Genomic DNA, 24743 nt, shown 5'->3' with positions numbered 1-24743 from the left:
GAATATCTGAACACTATCTTTATATATTTCAGACTTCCTTTGTGTGTTTTGATATATCGTAAATAATATTAATTTAAATGCGACAACTGGGAAATCTCATGACAACTGATTTTAATTTGACGTTTTCACCTTCTTCTCTGAGGAAAGGCTATAAAATCATTCGAAAAATTAAAAAAACAAAATTCTTAAATAATCTTCCGTGTACATATCAACTCACAATCAAATCCACACGCAGAAAATAAGGCAAATTTGAATCAACAAAACGTTTTGTTGATTTGAAAATCATTATTTTTGTTGAATCACTGAGTAAACCGAGATTCGAACCGAGACACTTTGGATGAGAATCTAGCTCTTAAACGCTGCGCCACGGGAGCATGTTAGAAGATGAGAGGCAGAACGCCAACATGCTCTTCGCACTTTGCACTCTTTTTGCCTTCCTCACTAAGGTAAGGCTATAATCCTGCTTTAAAATGAACTTTTCACAGAAAACTCCTAGATCCACCTTCATGTATATCTATCGACTCAGAATCGAAAACTGAACAAATGTCTGTGTGTGTGTATGTGACCTAAATTCACTGAGTTTTCTCAGCACTGGCTAAACCGATTTTGGACAAACCAGTTGCATTTGATTTGGTTTTTGAGGTCCCATACGTAATTATTGATTTTTATAAAGTTTTGATATGTAGTTCAAAAGTTATGTATAAAAATGTGTTTTTGTATTTATCTGGATGTTGGATAAATGACCGGAATTCGATTCAAATAACGTCATCGTTGGTTAGGTAATCTCAAGACCTTTCCAACGAGTCCAAAACATCAAAGATCTGACAACCCTGTCTCGAGTTATGACCACTTAAGTGATGTATATGTACTTTTGAGAAGTCGGATCACACTTAAATGTATTAAAACTCCGGATCCATAATCCAACCCATCGTTGGTTAGGTAATCTCAAGACCTTTCCAACGAGTCCAAAACATCAAAGATCTGGCAACCCTGTCTCGAGTTATGACCACTTAAGTGATATTTGTGTATTTTTTTTTGCGGATTTGAAGAAAAGCTAGATGAAATTTGTGTCCAAATCCATCGAATCACCAATAGTTGCTCAAGAGTGAGGAAGGCATCAACCACATGGGTGGATTAAGTTAGTTTTGTGTATTTAATTTGCAGTAGATCCGCTTTTCAACGCAATTTCCTTGAGACTGTCACTTTGCAGTTATTGGGTGCAGAACCAAAACCCGTGATAATTTTTATTGAGAAGATCGGAATCGTGTTTATCACATTAATTTTATTGGTGACATTATATTATATTTTTTCGGGTTTGTTTGTTTATCGTTTGAATAATGTAAAAACTTCTTTAAAACAGTTACTTTATTCTATAACCGCGTGTTGGTCCGATCCGGGATGTGAACCCCGATCAACCGTTATAACCACATCAGATTCAACAAAATTACTTCAAAAAAGCTGAACAAAGTATGTATAACGCATTTCGAATACCATGCAGAAATAAAAATTTGAGAAAGTAACCCAACAAAGTGAAACTGTAGAAGTAGAAACTCTTGGCATCAAAAATAAAACACTTTTAAATATATATCGCTTCCTGAGTAAAGTAGGTATTTAGCAAAATCGCAAGAAAAGCAGGTAAAAAAGTAACTCACGTGACTAAGACTACAAAACAGGAAACAAAAATTAACAAATTCCAAAAACAAATACCGTTAGCTCACAACGTTAGCAGCGTTTGCAGGTTGTAATTTTCCCCTCCCAAGCGAAATCAGCTGAGCGAGCATGGTGTGTGCGGTGCATTTAGTCGTACCATACTTTCCCTTCTATTTTCGATGCAATTTGCGCAAATAAGTACGTATATTATATATATTCAGCAGGCAACTCGTGTCCCGTACGCACCTGTTCTCTAAGAAAGACTAGTTCGGTGTCTATAAGCATCTAATTTCGAAAACACGGGGGTTGCACTAGAAAATACTGGTGGAAATAAATGTATATAGAGATATAATGATGGTTTTTGGTTTTGGTTTGGTTTGGTTTGGTTGGCTGTTTGCTCAAGTCTATTATACATGTACAAAACTCTGGTGGTTGCGTTGCAAACTGCAACTTCGGGGATGCACACTGTTTGTTTGTTTTTTGTTGTTTGGAATGTTTGTTTGGTTTTGGTCGAGGGGGAAGCGAGGTTTGAAACGATATTTTCAAACAGTTCAACAGTTTTAATACGGGCAATTAACGGCGGGCAATGAGTGAATGCGGGAAGAGAAAACGATAATGAAGATGAATGAGAATGAGCTTGGGAGATGGAATCTTGCGGCTATCTCGTTGACCTTGGTACGATAAAAATAGAATGGAACTTTTTTTTTAGTTTCTTATATAAATATTCATTCTTATAATTCAGTTTATCGTTTTATTTAACTGTTTTTTTATCCTGAAGAAAAACTTCAGGATTACAATTTTCCACACCTACATCAACCAAAATAAATTCCAAAGTTCAGATTACGCTGCAAAATTTTCTATTTATCTGTTCCTCAAAGGTTATATTTTGAAAACTTTCCAAGTAACTTAAATTTTTAGGAGATCTATAACAGTTCTTCTAGATAGCTACAGCATAGTAGTTTGGACCGTGGCAAGATAAAACTCTCTTCAATTACTCTTCTAAACTTTTCCAAAATCTTGACAAACACTTGCATAACTTATGAAATATCGCCTCGAATTTTTGAATGCAAATTTATACAGTCATTTCAGGAATTGTATGTGGTTTAGTCTTTGTTTACAATTTAAATAGTTTTATATATTTTCTAAAAATATATATCTTATAAGTTAAAAAAAATATTTGCAAATTCGCATTTGTTTACAAGCATTTCAGCAAATCACACATCATTCTTAAGTCAATTTGTTCAAACAATTTTGTAAATGGAATGTATGTTCAGTAAAATTACTTAAACTCAAAATTAATTGAGCCCCACAATATTATTTTTAATATATCTCGAATATGCTCAAGAATGATTTGAGCAGGTAAAAAAAGCTTAGCCCATAAAAAAGATAAAAAAAAATGAGATAGTTGATAAAATTGTCTAGAAAGGATTCTATTTTCACGTAGAGGAGTGTGCTTCGTCGATTTGTCTGGAATAACAAAATTTGTTTGCAAACCTTTTTAAAATAATTTATAAATATAAATATAAATAATAACGTCTTATAAAAATTTTCTTTACTTCAATATTAAATTTGATCAATTCAATTAATAACTGGTATCTGAACAATTTTTGAGTACAATATTTTTAAAGTATTCAATTTAGAATATTTTTAGGTACTTATAAAAAAATGAAGAAGCCTAAAACTCATACAGAATTGTTAAATAAGTTATTTATTTATTTATTTAAAATAACTCAAACAATATTCTGACTGTTTTGAATAAATTTTATGATGATTATTTGTTTAATTCCAGTCTTAATTTTTCTTTGTTAATACCATCAGATTTTTTTCGATAAACTTGCAGATTTATGGCAGTATCTTTACTGCTTCGTAATTGGTTATATTTACAATCAATAATGGGATTATTTGGCACGAATCTTGAATTTATGTATTTAGCTCTAATGCTTACATGATTTTTAATGCCTTAATACATTTTATATTTTAAATTACAATGCGAGTATTTGTGATAAATCGTTAATAACACTCTTCTCTAGGTAATCAGGTAACAACTTATCTGCAATTCGGATTATGTATTTGAGATTATTACGATTTGATTAGCATCTTGGTACCGTCATCTGGGGTGATTCGGGACTGCAGTCTGAATAGGGACAGCAGTGTTTAGAGCACTTAAAGGTTTTAAATTTGGAAATGGATGTACACATTTTGTTGGTCTGAGTCTGTTCTATCCGAAACCATCCAGAAAAAACAAAACAAAATATTATGCTCTAACATGGTTAAAACTTCTGTCCCAATTCGCCCCAGTTGACGGTACTTATTTGCAGTCATTGAAATCGAACCCTGGTGACGGCTTTCTTTTGAACCTTCATTTGTGTTTGACCTTGAACACTGTTCTGTTTGTAACAGGGTTCGTCGGGTTCATCGAACAGCTGTTTGAACCCGAGTTAAAACATTTGTGTTAAACAAAAGGTGGTTCAAGAAAAACACGAGCTTTCACAGCCGATAATTAGTTATGTTATCAAAATTCATGTAATTTTTGAGACAAAAACATCCTTTTTAGTCGAGAAAACCGTGCTAACCAAACATTTGTTGTCACCAGAGTTCAAACCCAAGTTTGAAACTCAGCGTGAACTTGGATTTGTGTTCGAACACCCGCACAAAACGGAATCAGAAGAAAGTTGCTGTTTGAACGTGGGTGACAAAAATTTGACAGATGATCAAACAATGAACGGTTCGGCCAATGACTGCTTATTTGTATTAAAATTTAGTTTGTTGTTTTCATAGCTTACAAAAAAACTCATTTATATTTCGGAACACATATACTTTTTTTTGCATTCAATTGTTATTGTGTTTAGCATACCAATCAACCAATTGACAGCTACACTGTTAATCGGAATAGGCTGAACAATTCACGAAAGATTTGAATCGCTGTGTGAATCGATCTGGTTGATCGTTGGCTGCTTGCGAATCGTGGAGCTCACCATTGGTTGTGGCCTGACGATTCAAGCAATTTCTGGTAAATGGACAGAAAACCCTTTGTTTTACATTTTAAATTTGGAGATTTATGGTGGAAGAATTGCAGAACTGAACATTGATTGAAACAATACACTCATTTTGAAAGTATTGTTCAATCGTTGCTGAAAAAAAAACTTAGCTTATCATGTTTTTTTGTACAATTTCACGTTTCTTTTTATCGTACTTAGGTCATTCAGTTGATAGCTTCCTTTCCAAATGGTGATAAATCAGTTATGCTCCAGAGGGTGGGATGAAATTTACAGTTTGGATTGACAAGCGGAAAATTTACAGAGGAACTTTGAGGATGGATGATGATTTGGAAATAGTACTGAGAAAGGGAGGGGGGCAGAGCTTACTGTAACTTAAACGCAAACTAAGTGTGTAGAGCATGAGACAGAGTAAGTATGAAGGAAAGAGAGTATTAAGAATCACCTTGAGGTACAGGGTGCGGCTAGCTTTAACGTCAAGTCATTTAATTGTTCCAAACAATTACACGGTCCGAAGCAATTGCCCACTTTTTCTTCCTTCCTTCCTTTTTCCGTGAAACTTCGCTCACCCTCACGTTTGATGTATGTTTGTGAGAGTTGCAATTCCAGCAAACTGCCGGAAGCGGTTGCTTTTCAATCACACATAAACACACACGTACACACGGACTGACACTGACAAACGGCGACTTTTTTCCTTTTTGGAGCACCAACTTTTCCTTGGCGCCAAATTGGGTTAGCAACTTTTTCTTCTCCCTTTGGCCTGGGTGGTTGTGATTACCAACTGTTTGCACTCTTGGAGCTCACACACATATTCACATGTGAAAGCTGTTTTTTTCACGTAATTTCTCACACTTTTTTTTCTTGTTCTTCCAGTTTCTTCCTGCGACCTTGTTGGAATGGGATTTTCTTGGGTACTTTTACTCTCTTGCTCGGGGTTTAAAATTTTATTCTCCTTATTTTTTCAGGCAAACTTTGCTACCCGTTTTTGAGATTGGCAAAGTTTTGTGGCAGTTTGAACAACAGTAACAACAATCAACGCTATTAGAGGGGGAGGTGTGCACGAGAGAGTTTAAGAAGGAGTGAGACAGAGAGAAAGGTTTAGACACATAGAGTTGGAACGAGATAGCGAGATAGACAGAGAGAGTAGGTGAGAAAGAGTTTTTGAGAAGTTCTTCAGATGTTGGAGGGGCTCAAGGAGTTCAAGTTTCAAAGGTCACCCGTTGTTAAGCAGGTATTCCATAAATTGCCATCGTCGTCACCTTTCTATTCCACCTTCTTGGGGGCTGAGCAATTCCGGTACTGCACGATAAATTGCGATTGGGACGCACGATTGAGCGAGTGTTCTTTATTGGCTCTCTCAAGACCGGCTGCGAAGTTAATTTTAACTTTTTCACCTGTTTTGATGACTTTTCAATCTTCTTCGAAAACTGCCGCTGCTGCTGCTAGTCCGGCAACATTATCAGCAACAACAACACTTCCACTTTTGCCAGCATCCAAAATGGGGCCACATTTTTTGGCCATTTTTCGTGCACTTTTCACTTCCAACACGTTTTCCCTCCTCCTAGCAGAAGAGAGGAGAAAAAACTGCTACTTTGCACACTGCTGTTATTTATAGTCCTTCGATGCTTTTTTTCTTCTTCTTCACTGACTTGGCTTTTTATTCTTGCGCTATATTATGCTATAATAAAAAAGAAGAGAATCTTATATTTAGAACGGGTTGTGTACAAACTTGCTGGCGTGAGTTCGCATGTACCGGAGGAGGGAAAACATAAATTTGGGAATAACAACCAACAAAATCACGAATCGGTATCTTTTGCTCTCACTCTCTCGTTGTGTATCACCTTAAGATTTGTTACAGTTTGGCTCCAGACTATCAAGTTTGCTCTCATAGAATGTTGCAACATAAAATAAAATAATGCAATATTTCTTACGAATCGATTTTGTTCAGAGCCTAAGATGATTGAACAAAACACTTAGCGACTCCATGAATTGCACAACCAGAATTAGTTTTCAAGGAGAAAGGCGAACAGCCCTGGGCTAAGCATGTTTGGCAGAGTGGAATCAAAAATTGATTTCTTTAGCAACACATTTTTTGGGTCCCTTTTAGGGTCCTAAACAATCTTTCAAAATTTGGGAGCGATTGGTTAAGCCTACGAGACATTTTGAAATACTTGGTAACACTTATACTTTTTGCCAACACTACTAAGTCATCGGGAGCCTTCGAAAACAATAACATTTTTGAGGAATTTTGGTGCAACTTAACTAAACAATGTGTTCTAAACATTTATTTAATATGATTTTAAGAAATTAAAATATAAGAACGAACGAAATGTGAATTTCTCTGAGTATTTCAATACACTACTTTTGAAAACTCTGTATCAGTTTTGTGACGCACTTTATCACCATCATTTCTTCAAGAGAGTTGTTCAGGACATCCAGGGCTATACTTCTACAGTATTAGTTTCATACAATAATAAAACATGTTTTTTTTTATTTGGGTAATTCTCCGCCAACTCACACAGCAGTTGCCCCGACCCCTCTTCGATTTGCGTGAAACTTTGTCCTTAGGGGTAACTTTTGTCCCTGATCACGAATCCGAGGTCCGTTTTTTGATATCTCATGACGGAGGGGCGGTACGACCCCTTCCATTTTTGAACATGCGAAAAAAGAGGTGTTTTTCAATAATTTGTAGCCTGAAACGGTGATGAGATAGACATTTGGTGTCAAACGGACTTTTATGTAAAATTAGACGCCCGATTTGATGGCGTACTCAGAATTCCGAAAAAACGTATTTTTCATCGAAAAAAACACTAAAAAAGTTTTAAAAATTCTCCCATTTTCCGTTACTCGACTGTAAAAATTTTTGGAACATGTAATTTTATGGGAAATTTAATGTACTTTTCGAATCTACATTGACCCAGAAGGGTCATTTTTTCATTTAGAACAAAAAATTTCATTTTAAAATTTCGTGTTTTTTCTAACTTTGCAGAGTTATTTTTTAGAGTGTAACAATGTTCTATAAAGTTGTAGAGCAGACAATTACAAAAATTTTGATATATAGACATAAGGGGTTTGCTTATAAACATCACGAGTTATCGCGAAAAAATGACCCTTCTGTGTCAATGTGGATTCGAAAAGTACATTAAATTTCCCATAAAATGACATGTTCTAAAATTTTTAACAGTCGAGTAACGGAAAATGGGAGAATTTTTAAAACTTTTGTAGTGTTTTTTTCAATGAAAAATACGTTTTTTCGGAATTCTGAGTACGCCTTCAAATCGGGCGTCTAATTTTACATAAAAGTCCCTTTGACACCAAATTTCTATCTCATCACCGTTTCAGGCTACAAATTTTTGAAAAACACCTCTTTTTTCGCATGTTCAAAAATAGAAGGGGTCGTACCGCCCCTCCGTCACGAGATATCAAAAAAACGGACATCGGATTCGTGATCAGGGACAAAAGTTACCCCTTAGGACAAAGTTTCACGCAAATCGAAGAGGGGTCGGGGCAACTTTTCCCGATTTCGTGTGAGTTGGTAGAGAATTACCCATTTAAAAAATGTGGAAATGCAAGTTTCTCCAGAGTAATTTCCATACAAATTTCATTCATTCATTCATTTCAATGTTCATTCACATTTTAAAACCATGGCTTGTACTTAATTTTTTTTTTTGCGTTTTTTGTCAAAGTCGAGGGGCATAATTTTCAAAAAATATTTGCAACGATCTGATTTTTTTGTTATTAAAATATTGAATCCTTGGCAATTTCATTCATTCATTCATTTCAATGTTCATTCACATTTTGAAACCATGGCTTGTACTTAATTTTTTTTTGCGTTTTTTGTCAAAGTCGAGGGGCATAATTTTCAAAAAATATTTGCAACGATCTGATTTTTTTGTTATTAAAATATTGAATCCTTGGCATGTAGCTTTCTTTTTTTTCTTTTTATTTGCCGTAAACAATTTTCTGAAAGGTGTATACATAATTAATAATAATAATCGTAATTTATTATTAATTGAAATGTAGCTTTTTGAACTAACTCTGTAATTGTAACATAAATAAATAAATAAATAAATAAATAAATAAATAAATAAATAAATAAATAAATAAATAAATAAATAAATAAATAAATAAATAAATAAATAAATAAATAAATAAATAAATAAATAAATAAATAAATAAATAAATAAATAAATAAATAAATAAATAAATAAATAAATAAATAAATAAATAAATAAATAAATAAATAAATAAATAAATAAATAAATAAATAAATAAATAAATAAATAAATAAATAAATGAATAAATTAATAAATAAATAAATAAATAATTAAATAAATAAATAAATAAATAAATAAATAAATAAATGTAAATTATAATTTCAAATTTTGAACAATTCAAGCAAAAAGTAGAACAAAATGTTTTATACATTTTCACTGTTTTGCTGCTGTTATCAATGAAATTACGAAAAGTTTTGAATAAGTTTTACGTATTTTTCCGATATGTGGCAACAAAGTTAAATAATGGTAAAAAGATCAAAAAATATTCATTTGATTGAAAATGCATACAAAACCATCAGGGGCTTGCATAAACCACGTGAAAAATTATTTGCTCAATATGGAAGCACGTGGAAAAATAACTTACTCAATAAGTTATACAATTCATAAAATGCGTTCGAAAATATGGGGGTAGGGTAAAATAAATTACGAGAAATTTCTTTGAACTTTTCTAATACCACGATATTTTCGAAATTTGCGATCGGTTAGATTGCAAGGCCCATGCTTATTTCATGGATTACGCGATTTGAATGACTTTTTTTTCGAAATATATTTTGAGCAATTCTTTTGTTGCCCTAGATTTATTGGGAAAATATCTTGAAATAAAATATTAAATAAAATAAACAAAATCTTTTATTTTCTCACAAATTGTGTTAAGCTACATATGAATTTCCTATATTTTATACGATTTCTTTGTTTTTTTATTAGACCTCTGAATTATAGTGTTTCTTGAAATTTTCGACCAATTTCCAGTCCAATATAATATATCATATAATAAGAATATTTTTCATAGTATAAACATCAGCACTAAATAAAAAAACTAGAGGACTCATTTCTTTTGATAGGGTTTTCAGATCATAAATATTTCTGGATCATCGTTAAGGTCTTTTGATAACCTATCCAAAGAAAGTTCGCATGATAGATCGCACGACAATATGTTTTATCAATGCTTCAAAAAGGTGTATATATGACACTTGAAAATAACTCATTCTTTTGGGCTCTTTTGGGAAAGGTCTTTTGATTACCCATTCAGTCAACGAATGTTTTCATGATTGATCATTTATTTCGAAATATCTGAGAGTCGACGTCATATCAATATGCATAATAAACACTTAGGTGCTTATAACTTTTGATAGAGTTATCAGTTCTGCATTCTTTAAGACTAATGTCAAGGTCATTTAAACAGCTTTCTAAAAACGTACAACGTGATGGATTTTCTCACAAAAACCACTCGTTTTACAATCTATCGGACTTAAGTGAAAATCGTTTAGTCAGCAAAACTTTTGACGTACTTTCAAAACTAAGCTTTATAATTTTCAATAGCGATGTTTTGCTCAACATCCCACCACACACAGTCATATGCACAGAATTTGATTCTAAGTAGAAATGTATACGTGAAAGTGGGTCTAAGAGGTCTCATTAAGAAGTTCTCACACATCTTGTCATACGAGAGTTACCATGCAATCAACCAACAGGAAGATGACGCTTTCATTCGCACCACTGATTTGTGTTTAACAATCAGTGAGAGAGAGAATGAAAACAATAACACAATTTTGAAAAAAAAAAATCGAATAAAAACTCCGCCACGTCCAATTTGCTCACATTTCATGTGCCGGCCATATGGTGTGCAGTTTTAATTTACTGAAGGGGCCTGCCTGGTGTTGTAAAAGGAACCCCCCCCCCCCTCCCACCCTCATCCTGCTAGCAGAAGGGGAGGTGGGAGGGTCAGGTCTAAAAGTAGCGAGTTGTTATTGAGCGTGGGAGGAATGTTTAGAAGACACAACACTCGAGACTCGCTAGACGTGTAATATTCTTGTAGTCACTTTGGGTGCATTATTGTGGTGTGGAAACCGGGTGGGAAAAAAGAAAACGAAACGAATTGTGGGGGTGGGAGGGTGAGAATGTTTTCGTACCTTGAAGGAGGGCGAAAATCGCTGCTTTGGGTTGGGGAGAGAGGAAGGGGGTAGGGCGCCTTGCATAATAAGATTAGGCAAGCAAATGCCATCCCTGGTCGTTTCTGTTTCACACACTAGAAAACAGTACACACAACATGGCAATTTGTTGTTCTGGCTTCCGGCTGATAACGGTTCCCATGGTGGCACATGAATATACATGGTGGATAGTGAATATTTGCACATGGAATGTTGTAATTTTGTGTGCTCCAATTTAATACTGAGTGGAATCCCTGATTGTGCTGTTTTGCATATTTCCTGATCTAATTAATTTATGTTAAATCAGTTGGTCAGCCAATGTTCAATTATTTCAATGAATACTAATAAATTTAGTCGTTCAATTGATATGTTGATTGTCACACTTGCAATCTCGACACAAAGTATCAAATTACCATGTCTGTCGAGCTCTACTTATTGAACCATAAATTCAAGATTGCACTCATATAGCAGAAGTGATAAGATACCTCATCTGCCTCCCACAAAGATAGTTCAACTCTTGATCCAAGATGGTGTCACCTAATCAAATGATAGGGGATTGCTTGACAAGAAGTGCATCCGTTCGAGAAAGTTTTCACCTCCCACAGCTTCCAACACTTGGACGATGAGCTGGTGAAAAGTGATCCCAACCATAAAATTATGGCGATTTGCACACTACAGGCGCTTGCTTCCCACTTCCGGATAATGAAATTAGCTTTTGAAATCAAATAAACCTGACCCACCCCACGACATCTCTTCACAGAGAGGACTTTGGTCTTCTGTTTTACAGCAGCAGGTCATCTCTGGAGCGAAGCGGTATAACTTCAGTCTTGCGAAAGGAAGCTCACTGATGTGCGAACTGGATAAATGTTTGTCTTTTGCTCTTTCCCAGACCAGCGCTTCCGCACACACTTCCGGCAAAGTCTCCTGACCTTCGTCACGCCGGGAAGCCTCGATCTGGTTCTTGGGAAAAACAGTTTTCCTCCAACCCCGGCGAAAAGTGGAAGTGTTATGCTCGTATTGGAGCGTTCCACGTTGAAGTAATTTTCCGTTTTTAATTCAATTTGCGCTTGCTCGCCACATCGAGCCCCTCCTAGACCCCCCCGCGGAAGGGAATTTCAGCGCACCTTGTGAGGGGGGCAGTATGTTACGGTGTCGTGTTCCTGATTTTGTAGTCCCTTCTCTGCATGACCACCCACCGCGCGACCAGGTTGTTTCGCATGCTTACATTCGGTGCGATGTGGGGAAAATCTTGGAAAAATAAAACAGCTGGTACCGTTGCAGCAGGGCTGGTTGAGGCTCTGGGTCGTGGCACGACACGGAAAATAAAATTCTTTATTTCCATGAACATCATGAACGAAGCAAAAATTGCGACCACTTTAGGCCTCAATTCACTTTCCAATGAGATAAATATTGGCTTTGAAAAAATATTTTTTCCGTGTATGCACCAAGCAAGGCACCTTCGAGCCTTAAATAAAGCCATGAACGAACGTAACTGAGTATCTACCTGCTCACATTCCAACGACCAATCGGTCCAACGAGAGCGTAGTTGGGAATTCGTATGAAAAAGCAGAGTAGATTACCTGCCCGCTTGGCACCTTCACATCGGCGTCGTCGTTACACTCGACGTCGTACTCGCAATTGGACGTGGAGTGGCGGTTGGAATGTTTGCTTTCCCTTGTTTTATCTCGTTTTAATTGACGAACAACATTGTTACGCTGGGGTAACATGGTTAGCGGTGAGAAGACCAGATGTTGTATAAATTTGAAAGATATCTTGTTTTTGAGAGTGTAACAATATGAATTTTAACTTATTAACAAATGATAGTCGATAGATTCGGAAATCAGCCAGCAAAAAGGTTAACAAACATAAATTACCAACCATGAAACTGACTCCATGATATAAATTATCAAAGAAACGTCCAAACTTTACGCCCGGGAGTAATAAATCGTTCGATTGTGATCATTAAGAGTTTGATTGCGCTTTCTGTGTCAATAATCGGCACCGAGTCCTGCCAAAAGATGGATGTTTGTGCCGCAACACTGGAGTCGTTGATACTGACAATCATGACTGTTTTGGGATGTCTGGCTTTAGGTTGTTAATCAATTCTGAGAGAAATTTATGTTTCAGTTAAGATTTTCCTACACAAAATTGTTACTTTGCTTGTACTAGTTCAACCCACTTCTGAAAATTGCTGAATCTACGTAAAGGTTCCGATTGCAATTTTATTTTTCCAATTCGGTTTTATTGGTGAATAATCAAGATAAAATAAGATCAAGATAAAATAACATAACAAAGTTTTGGAGTTCCTTACAGCTGTGTGTCACATCATAATTCATTTTGTAACAGTTATTACTTGTAAAAAAAGCTGTCACCAAGAGCAAAGAAAAAAATAATTTACTAAAATTGCAAGGGAAAGGGGATAGAAATAGAGAGAGCTTGAAACTAGATCACAGATTTTTTTTATCCTTTATAGATGTGCTTGATCATCAGCTCCCCAAGGGCCAGGAATTGCTCTGCCTTGTTACGGCAGGTCCGAAACCGTGTCATCATCTCCCCTGCAAGAGCAAAGAACTCTGGCAGGGTAAAGAGATCTTCCCCGGCAACTTCTTGCTGGGCCATATTGTCACTACCGGCAGCGACCACGCTGGCGAACGATCGCCCCCATCTTGGAGGAAACGCTGAGTTGTCCGCTGGAACCGTACCAGTTTCCGGCACGGTTACGCTCGTACTTCGCGAATTGCAATTTTATATGGCAACAACAACCTGGTTTAGAGCAAGGAGGAGTTATGGATAATATGCTTTTCTATCAAAATGATGGATATGAGGGTGGTTCAAATCCGGGCTTGCTCGGGACTACCCTCTGAAATCAAAATTAACCCAAAACTGGGCCAAATTCCGAATTTGAGCTCATTCTGACCGCGGGAACCCCTCCATCTAATCGCTTGAAGTTTGTATGAGAAAAATCGTCAAAATGTATGGAAAAAACAACTGTTTCAGTTTTTTACCTGTGTAGGGCGATACCAACGTCCAATCTTTACTAGTTCTCAGATGTAAGATTTCAAAATAATTGTTTCTAGAGCCGGTCGTGCAAAAGGGTCCTTTTCTGAATTTAACAACTTTCCATCAAAAAAAAAATCCTAAAAATATGGTGCCTTGGGGAAAGTGTTCTCAATTTCGTGCGGCGCGCAAAAAGTTTTCATTTTCAAAATTCATACCTCGGAATCTGTTGAAAAACACCTCCAGTTTTTCAATTTTAAAATTTTCCTAGGAATTGGTCCAGGCACGGTCAAAACGCCATTTTAAGTTTTCATACGAATTTCTCAAATGTGTGGCTTTTTTTTCGGTTCTCAAATTATTTTACCTTGAAAGGCCAACCACCTTCAATGTTCATCTAAGACAGCTAAATTCGGTTGTAATGGAGCGGAGTTATTATTTATTGAAAAACGTGGTTTTGACGAAAATTTACGAAAGTTGCCACTTTTGGGACTACCCTAGCACAGTGTAGGTCATAATTATTTTGGCCAAAGAACCCTCACCAAAACTTTGAGCCCGATCGGAGTACTTTTTTCGGTTTGTGCCCTTTTCAAATGGAATTCCTGTGAGTAATGTAGTTTGTTACCCAAGTAACCGCGGGACACTAAAACGAAACATTAATTCAACTCTATATCAAAATATAGAATAAGCTAATTAGAGTCACATAACTCTATATCTTCTTGTAAAGTGAGATTAAAGCCAAAAGTGGCGACGTTAACAGTTGATATACAGTAACTTTGAAAATGTTGATATAGAGTTATGCTCTAAAACAACAACAAAATACTACTTTACCGACGTTTTTGGCGTGAAGATAAAAATATACATTTCGACTTCACACTCCTTCCTCTTTTTTCTATCTCTCTCTCGTGTTGATATTTTTTGCCGCAATGCTCCACTTTGAAGATTTGAACTATGGTTGTTTATGAATAATCCAAGATGTTGTTCGGCGTCAACCATCTCCCCTGTCGAAACATATGTTTTAGGGGAGATTAAAATCGAAGTGTTTCCCATGCACCAAATAAGCAACTCTGTTTTTTTTTATATTTTTGCGTGATGCCGCTTGGATATTCAAATACAGTTAAACACATCATGAGTTTTCTGAGCACCTTTTTTTTTATTTTTCGAATATACAAAACACCAAATTATTCACTAAAGAAGGATTGTTATTCCTTAATCATAATTCAATCACTAGAAATAAAACACTTTCGAACACTCTCACATATTCCGTGGTGCTGCTTCCGTTGACGTCCTTTGGAGTGTTTCAATTTCTGCTGGCCAAGACTCCAATCTCCACAATTTCCCTTGAAATTAACACTCAGACCCTGCAGAAGTATGTTTTTCAATGATTACTTAAAAAATCATGCTTATAAATCAAAATTTACATACCAAAAAGCGCCAAAAAGTAGCTCTTCATAATTTTCCTCAATGTTTACGCTGGAATGCTTTATGACACTTATTGCTGCCATTAAAGTTGATATAGTGGTTTGAAACATTTAAAGAAATGTCAAAGTTTCGAAGCATTTCAGAAGTTGATTTAATGTTATGATACATTAAAAGAGAACTCTATAGTAACATTAAAGCTTACTATTAAAGTATTGGAACACTTTTGTGTCATTTTTATGAAGCTCTAAATAGATGTTCTATATGTTAATATACAGTAAGCTATAATGTTTCATCACAATAATGTTTCAAAACATTTACAAAGATTATATAAAGTGACACAGCATTGGAAATGCTAAGTTAGGGTGAATATAGAGTTTTGATTTAGTGCTTGTGGTTACTTGGGTAAGCTGGTCATCTTTTTAAATTCGTGATCGCTTCTAGTTTTAAGGTATGGCCATTTTACTGAAATTTCGAAGAATTTTTTCTTATTTTTTCGGTTTTGTGCGCATGATGTGATTTTTTCGGGGAATCCGATAGATATATTTTTTGACGTAGTCTCTTTGGTTCAGACATGGTCAAAACGTAAATTGGTAAATAGGTTAAGTAAAAATAAAAGTAATCAAGTTTCACAAAGTTTTTTTTTAAAAGATTCCAACTAATAACTTTTCAATCAAAATAGCTTCAATCGACAAAACCAGGGAGAGTTATAAAGTTTTTGTATTTTTTTTTTTCAAACTAACTTAATCCACTTATGTGGTTGGTGCCTTCCTCACTCTTAACCAACAATGGGTAATAAGATGGGTTTGGACACAAATTTCATATTTTTTTTAGATCCGGAATAACAAAGTACATATATACCACTTTAGTGGTCGAAACTCGAGCCAGGGTTGCCAGATTTTCTATATTTTGGAAGGTCTTTCCATAACCTAACCAACAATGAGTCGGATAATGGATCTGGACATTGTTTACATACATTTAAGTGAGATCCGGCTACAAAAAAGTACAAAAATATCACTTTTAAAAGCGGTCATAACTCGAAGCAGGGTTGCCAGATTGTCAATGTTTTGAACTCGTTGAAAAGGTCATCGATTACCTAACCAACGATGGGTCGGATGATGAATCCGGACATTTGATCCGCCTTTAAAAAAATTCATAAATATCAGTTATGTGCTCATAACTCGAGACAGAGTTGCCAGATTTTCATTGTATCCGACTCGTTGAAAAGGTATTTTGATAACCTAACCAACGGGTCGTATAATGGATCCGAACATTGTTTACATACATTTAAGTGAGATTAGGCTGCAAATAAGTACATAAATCACACTAAAGTGGACATAACTCGAGGCAGGGATGCCAGAACATCAATTGAACTCTTTGGAAAGGTCTATCGATCACCTAACCAACGATATATAAAATGATGATATTTGGTGCGATTTCCTGCCATGTATTCAACTTCCGAAAGTATGCGAAAACTGATTTTTATACATAACTTTTAAACTACTTATGGACACTTCAAACAATTCAATATTGGGACCCTGAATCAAGTCGAATGCGACTGGTTTGGTCAAAATCGGTTCAGTACACACATACACACAGACATTTGTTCAATTTTCGATTCTGAGTCGATATGTATACATCAAGGTGGGTTTTCGAGCTTTTAATCAAAAGTTTATTTTTAGAGTAGGATTATTGCCTTAACTCAGTGAGGATGGCAAAAGTGTTTAGTTTTTGAGCTTAGAAAAGCCCTTCACCAATTTGGGGACATTTTAAAATTTGGAGTTTGAACCGTCATGTTTTGTTTAGGTATATTGTATAATCCAACTTTTTACACCCAAAACTGGCAGCGCTAGTCCGAGAGAATGATGGTCCCGAGTCGAGATAAAAGTGGTACCATTCACGGACGCAGAGAACACAGCTCGAGATGGGCGATAGAACTATTCTCTCGAGGTTCATTTGCAAAAAAAGTTCATCCGTCAAAACAAAAAACCGAAAGTGTCGACAACGGGAATCGAACCAGAGACCTTTGACAAACCAATCCAATGACTTAGCTGCCTCGGCCACCACAGCTTGGTGACCAAGGAGAAGTCAGAAGTCATACAAGTCATACACTTGTTGGAGATTTATTGATTCAACTAACGAATGAACTCATTTGTTATGATGGTGTGAGTTGGTACCATTATTCTATCGATTTTGGCACTGAGCCCTCAATAAATTTTGAGAGAACGATTATCTCGACTCTGAATTTTGGGTGTAGCACTGTTATTCTTGGTGACGACTAATCGTACTTCTGTGCTAACTTGTGACTTTATCTTTTTTACAGCAGACGTATCACAAGATACCACATAAATGACAGGATAGTTCATTTCTTCACTTTTTTCAAAACCGAGTTGCAGGTTTTTTTTCGCTGTCCTATAGTGGACCTCTTTATTTTTACATGAAATTGAGCAGTACTTTTTTCTTGAGTAAAAACATTTTATAGTCAGCCAGACTTTTGAAAAGTTTTTATACAGACTGTAATGCACATTTCAAATGTTACCTTACCTTAATAAAAAGTTTTGAAGTTATAGACAAACTGAAACAATGTCTAGAAGGACATTTTTCCGGAAATCGAATTTTACAGGTGAAATTTGTGCTTTATGCAACCTCTTAAGAAACGTTGAAATTTCGTTTAAAATGGATCGTTAGGTTTGGGTCACCGAAGAAAACTCATCTCACAGAAGAAAATTAGAAGGGAGATATTTACTCAACCTAACTTCATAACACACTCACACACACACACACTCTCCCAGAAACACTTGGCCGTAGATCATCACACCCGCCAAGGAGAAGGGCATCATCGTCAAACACATGAGCAGAGCTATTAATAAACATCACTCAGCTGCTGAATTATGCACGACCAAACAAACATCGAAATTTATTACAGTTTAAGGTCTTCTTCCCGTCATGCTTTCCCCTTGTTCTCTTCCCAAAAATTTAATGATTTGAAGGGGGATGAGGGTGTTTGTTTAAGGATCTCGTCGCAGCAATTAAAATCCTGTGTGGCTTCCTTTCTAATCCAGCAAAAAGGCTCGTCATTTATTGATTAATTTTTTTGTCAACAGGGGAGGAGGCAAAGTTTATGACAAACTTGGGCCCCCACACAAATCAAGGTGACAAAGGTGACACTGGTTCTGAGTGATGACGGTGTCACCTCGCTGACATTAATGAGCCACAGCATGAGCATTGGAGAGTGACGAAAAAAAACTTTGAATTACGTTTCTCTGGGTAATTAGCTTTAAAAGCTTTATGTTTACTGAAAGCAGCTTCTGGGCGACTGAATCAACATGGACAAATAACATAAAAGCTCCCAAATATGCTTTGAAATGAATCCAATAAAGAAAAGATCCCGTATCAAACAATCGTGAATGAGCAAAAAAAAAAAAAGGATTTTGAACCCCCTTCGCTTTGTTATCGCGATGAAGCCGCGATATTAAGCCATTCATTCTTGTTTTTTTTTCTGCCCCTAGTGTCTAGCCTGACCGGCTCGGGCGCTTGGGAAAACCGAAAATATTAAATGACCACGGGGTTGTGGAGATTGTTCGATTGTTGCCAGCCAGATGGTTTTTCCCGTGGGCTGGATGCTGTGGGAGGTGGAAGCCCATTCTCCCCCTTCCCCTGATTGACTTTGCGCAATGCAATTTAGCTTCTAATTTGGACGGCTTATCGGCTGATTGATCTGGGCGTTGATTTGGAATAAATTCAACCACCAAAAAAATTATGTCCCAAAGGAAAATCATTATATTTATTCAAAATGTTGAAAAGTGTAATAGTCTATTTTTCATTTTGTTATTCTCTATTTTAAATAAACCTTATTTAATGTTTTGAGTTATCATGAAAGCAGCGTGTAACAGGTCTATCTTAGATACTCATGGACTGGACGATGGAGTCGTTGATCGCCATGACCCATGATTAATTTAAAAAAAAATGAGCAAACCATTTTTTTACAATTTTGTCAGCAGGAGGCACGTTCATATTCAAATATACCCAAATGTACGTTTCTTTAAGGACATTTAAAACTCAAACAAGTTTGTCCAACTTCAAGCTATAAAACATCTGCAAAAGTAAGAACTGACTTGAAAAAAAAATTACCAGCGCAAACTGGATCCCACAAGAAATCTTATCAAAATGTTTGAAAATCAAAAAAAAAAAATCAGAGGATTTTTTTCTTTTTCTCAGTGAGGAGGGCACCAAGACACAATTTAATATTTTGCATTATCTTTCCCAAATTTTAGTATAACACCAGTCCACCAATAAAAGTTTTACCCTATTTCTTTACCAGTCCCTGTCATGTTGGCAGACCAACTGTCTACCGCAAAATTGACGACGATAACGATGCCTCACGGGTAGTACCCAGCACCACCATACCCAGCCCATCCACCGTCCGTGACAAATTCCCTGTCCACACGTGGTCAACCAACGACGGCCACGGGGCACCGCATGACGGGATTCTTTGAAACGGAACGGGGCCAAATCGATCGTTCCGCGGGTTATTATTAGTGCCTGACAGAGGAGGGGCGGGGGGAGGAGGAGGGAGGGGCACACATCAAATATAAATACACAATCGAATTGAATCACAAACACAGACATGAAATCGATTGCGGGCGCAGTCTTCAAAGGCAACCCCACAAACAATAACATACGGCCTTGGGTGGTTGGTTCTGGGCGGATGGTCAGCTGCGACGACGGCAAGGACGCGGCATGAACTTTGGAGCCAAATGGCCGATTCTATCCGTGGCTTACGGCTTCTTTTTTTTATCGAATCCCCATGAACCTGTTTGGCGTCTGTGGTGGTCATTTCCTTGATTTCATCGATCCGCCAGAGTAGTAACGAGTCATAAAGTGGGTTTTGTGTTTTGGCCTTTATATTGGAAATAATTTTCTTATTTTGGAAATTACTTGCGGGAAGAACTTCCCAACATTTTTAGAATAAAAATACATATTTCTATTTTTTTTTATTCTGTGATTTTGTTAGAAGAAAAAAAAGTGTTTTAAAATGCATTGTTCAGTTGTTGTTCAGTTGCAAGCATTAGTTTCCAAAATATCTAAGTATTGATGAAAATTTTACTGTTTGCGGTTAAAAAAGTTTTGGCGATGCTGTGCTTTGGAATTCCATAAAAAAATCTAAATACATACCATATTGAACTTATCAGCTTGTCCGTAAATTTCATGTCAAGGTTTATTTCAGATAATATTTATTTCTGAAGCATTCACAACTAGGAATATTGTTTGCTTATATGTTAATCAACAAAAAATACACTAATATGGAATGAATATTAATTATTTTACTTTTGACGACCTAGTTTAACGATTTTTGTTATATTGTTATATCATTTGAAGCTTAGATATTCACCTTTTCCGGTCAAGATCAAAATTGAGATTTGTTTAATATTTTTGTCTACCTTGACCAAATTGGATGGAAATTGAATTGATAAAATTATTTTTTTTCAAAAATGGTTGTTCGAGAAGAAGAGAGACACGGGGAACAATGATAAAATGGCTCTCACAAGTCGTAGTTTCAACCAATCAGGCTCATATTTGGGGGAAAGCTGTGTCTACTAGATACACATCTGCCATAATAGTGGCTTTGGTTATGGACGCTCCCTTGAAAAGTTATTCATAAATGTTTGATTCTGGGGTGTAAAAGTAAATTATGGACAAAAAATACTTTTTCGCTCGTAGGCTGCCATTAACACCAAAACTAATATTTCTTCAAATTTCTTTCAACGTTCAATAGGGATTGAGTTGGGCTACAATGTCCTTTCATAAGGTTTGGCCAAAATTTAGAATATACCCAGAATCCAGGACTGTCTCATTGTTCCCCACTCATTTCAGCTCATTGGTAACAATGAGACACTTTGATTTTTCTTCATTAAACTTTTCAAAATCTATGGAAATCTTTCAAAACATGAATTAAAAGTGATTTTTGGCATATTTATAGAGTTTTAACATCATTTAACCAAAAATACAAAGTTATTTGGTTTAAATATACGGATTTTACAAAATTTAAATACTTTTTAGTATAACTTTTGTTAATTAAAGTTTCATGTTGGCAAAATTGCTCAAAAATGTTCAAGGCAAGTCACCTGCAATGGAACAATACAAAAACATGATGTTTTACTAGAAAAATCTTGATTTTCTTAGTGTGACTCATTGTTCCCCAGCTGTCTCATTGTTCCTGCCAATTGCGTCTACAATGAGACAGTTGAATAACTCTGGCTGTAGATGTCAGATCGTTCTCATATTTTGGTCAATGTTAGAACACATTAAAAGAAAGAAAATGCAACAAAAAGCTCATCAAAACATGCTGAAAGTTGAAAACCAAAAGTGTCTCATTGATGACTACCCTAACCTGATGAGCCAAATTGATAGAACACAGAAAATTCCGCCCTTTTGTGTCTATTTTGGATAGCATTACCCCTTCAATGTTAGGAAGGCAACAACCACATTAGGGTGGATTAAGTAACGTTTTTTGCCTTCCTCACCTCACTGAGGCAAGGCTATAAAATCACTCAAAAATTAAACTTTTTAAATAAGCCTTCTAGATATACCTTTACGTATACATATCGGGTCAGAATCAAATTCTGAGCAAATGTCTGTGCGTGTGGATGGACGTAGAATTTTTTTTCTCACTCACTTTTCTCGGAACTGGCCCGACCGATTTTGTCCGGATCTATGTTTTTGGATTCGCCTTCAGGTCCTTTAAGTCTTTTTTTAATTTCATCCGGTTTGGTGCAGTACTTCAAAAGTTATGTTAGAAAAACTGTTTTGATTGATACAAAAAAGGGTTATTATTTACATAATTTGAAAGCTCCGGCGGATAGCTGTCGGAACTTTCCGCTCAGTGCACGCCGTGCACGCACACAAACACTGCAGTGCTTTCAAATGAATAATTAAATTTATCATAGATGGCAGCACTCAGATGTATAGTGTCTTTACTAAGTAAGCGTTAGCCAAAGCTTTCAGGAGGAAGGCAACAACCACATTAAGGTGGATTAAGTAACGTTTTTTAAAACTAAAATCATACTATAAATGGAACCATGAATAGTTGAAAAACACTTTCGTAACATATGAAATCGACCAAAAGGATGCAAGCTAGGGATGCGGCTATCCGGATAATTATCCGCACTATCCGTACTATCCGGATATTTTCAACAAAATTTAATGTGGAGATTTTTAATGATTTTGGTGGTCATTAACCTGTCCCATTTTAAGGTCATGTCGAGGAATTTCAGGTGCTCACATCTTAAATGATAGATTATGATGTTAGGAACAATGTTTTCTTAGACAAGAAAAAAATAAAAAACTTTTTTGAACAAATTTTCTAAAATCGCTTGGAATCAATACAAAAACTGGTTCAATCTGGTGTGTATTTTGCACTATCAATATTAGACCAAAATTTAAGTTTTTATCTTCTCCCAGGCTGATTTATGTTGAAAAAATCGCATTTTTTCGAAACTTTTTTCAGAAATGCTTATTTAATTTAGGGTAACCTATTTTCCTTAGCAAAACTATTGCATGCAACTTGTAGGAAATTTCACGGCAAACATTTTTCCTTTTGAGAAAATTCAATTTCGACACTCCAGTGCCGAGATATTTGAGATTTAGTGAGAAAAAAAAAAGCCAAAATTTTCAAAACTTCTCTGAATCTCTGAAGTCTTAAAGGTTAGGGTATGCTTTCTTGTAGTAATTTTGACCGTTGAATTATTTTTTATTATTATTTTTCAATTTAATCCTATTTTTTCGCGATTCTGATCAAGATTGCACATCAAATCATCGTGGCTTTAGTGTATCTTTAGTTTTCACATCGATTCACTGTAGATTCGTGTTTAAATTTTGAAATTTAGCATAAATTAAAATAAGTTGAAAAATTCCCAGCTTCAGCCATGTGCAACAATTTCCACATCACCCATGCGGGAAACCTATAATGGGGTAATTCATGCGTTCCAAACTGTCAAAATTCCAAAACGTCATTGCCAATCTTCGGTTCGCTGCTTTTGTTCGTGTTTGAAGTTTCGGGCCGAGACTCTGGTGAAAACAGTGATGTTTTGAAGCTACGCCCCTTTGGAATGTTATTTGCGTGTATAAGCTGCAATTTAAATCGCTTGCAAGTTTGGTCAAATGTCGGGTTCGTTTCGTACCATTTGAGACATATGCTTGCAACGTCGTGTAATTAGTAGGATTTGCATTTGCTATTTTCGAAACTGACGACCGAGATAAATAATTTTCCATGATGTAGGATACTAACGGCATTTTAGGGGACTCAATACTGATGTTTTGATGAAATAACAACAAAAACATCTTAATTTCAGCGATTTTTGATAATTTTCAAAATTTTAGCTTAAATATATTGAATAAAAACTTCAAAATTTTTACCGATACAGGGAGGCCTACCGGAACAAGTGACCGTACGTGACCCAGTGCAGGAACTGCTTGCAGCTGGGTCATGGGACCAGAAACTGTCACCTCAAGGGGAGGTGCAACAACTGTGGGGGTCCCCACAAGACGGACGAGTGCGAAGTCCAGGAAGCCCAGCCAAAGCGGTGTGCCAACTGCACTGGAGCCCACGAAGCTACGGACCGCAGCTGCTCCAAGCTTGCGGATTTCATCCAGCGGCGACAGCAGGCTTCGAAACCAAAACCGCCGGCAAGGAAGGCGGAGAAGCAGAGGCCAGCAGTTCCGGCGTTTACGCCGGCGGAGTTCCCTCCGCTGCCGGGCGCAGTACCGGACGGAAAATCGAAGGATCGCCATCGTTAAGAAAAAAAAAACAGTTCCCCTAACAAGCTCCAGGATGAATTAGATAGGTTCATTCAAGTTTTATAAAAACAACCTTTAGATAAGCTGTGCGTCAATCAATTTATTTGTGTACATATTTGGAAAAAAATGAATTCAATCATCGTTTTCGGTGAGGTGATGGTATTTGAGGTCTTTTATAAAACCCTTACCTTATAATTGGTCTAAATCCCGCACCTCCTGGCCATGCAGCGATTTTTTCTATTTATTTTTTTTTTGTTTAGATGAAAACAATATCCGGATAGCGGATAATTACGGATAACTATCCGTATATCCGTGGATCCGGATATTATCCGGATCATCTTTCCGGATTCGGATATCCGGATATCCGGATAACGAATATATCCGGCCAAAGCCCGCATCCCTAGATTTCCAGTTTCCCGGGAATTTTGTAACCCTTGGAAATTGGACGCTCTACTTTTATTCATTCTAAGAGATCAAAGATTTGCGAGGATTTATTTGAAAGAAGTGAGGAAGGATCCAACCACATTGGTGGATTCAGTTTAAAGTTCAAAAAAAAACATAATTTACTTTGTTGAATAGGTAATTGAAAAATCTTTGCGATAAATCAAAATGTTTTATGGTCTGGCTTCGCAGAAAAAAACAAAAAAAGTTTATTTGCAAAGATAATTGAAAATTCCACTGAC

General features: G+C 36.1%; 1 protein-coding gene across 11 annotated transcripts in view; it reads right to left on the bottom strand.

Moving 5' to 3' along the window:
* Nucleotides 1–24743, bottom strand: part of LOC6041134 (small conductance calcium-activated potassium channel protein) — a 459395-nt gene that overhangs the window by 233344 nt on the left and 201308 nt on the right. For 3 of the 11 annotated variants that reach the window (XM_038252489.1, XM_038252482.1, XM_038252488.1), the window contains exon 2: nucleotides 5092–6324. The exons of 3 other annotated variants lie outside the window; for them this stretch is intronic. Coding sequence is in view for 3 of the 8 variants with exons in the window: in XM_038252485.1 (XP_038108413.1) it covers nucleotides 1897–1935 (39 nt within the window). In the remaining 5 variants the exon portion in view is untranslated. Of the gene's footprint in view, nucleotides 1–1896; nucleotides 1972–5091; nucleotides 6325–24743 lie in introns of all 11 variants that reach the window. 5 more of the 11 variants (XM_038252485.1, XM_038252483.1, XM_038252484.1 and 2 more) reach the window with 5 other exon arrangements.

Source organism: Culex quinquefasciatus, chromosome 2 (assembly GCF_015732765.1).
Source record: "Culex quinquefasciatus strain JHB chromosome 2, VPISU_Cqui_1.0_pri_paternal, whole genome shotgun sequence".
Taxonomy (NCBI): Eukaryota; Metazoa; Arthropoda; class Insecta; order Diptera; family Culicidae; genus Culex; species Culex quinquefasciatus.
The sequence above is the reverse complement of the archived record's forward strand: the minus strand, read 5'-3'. Positions and strand labels throughout refer to the sequence as shown.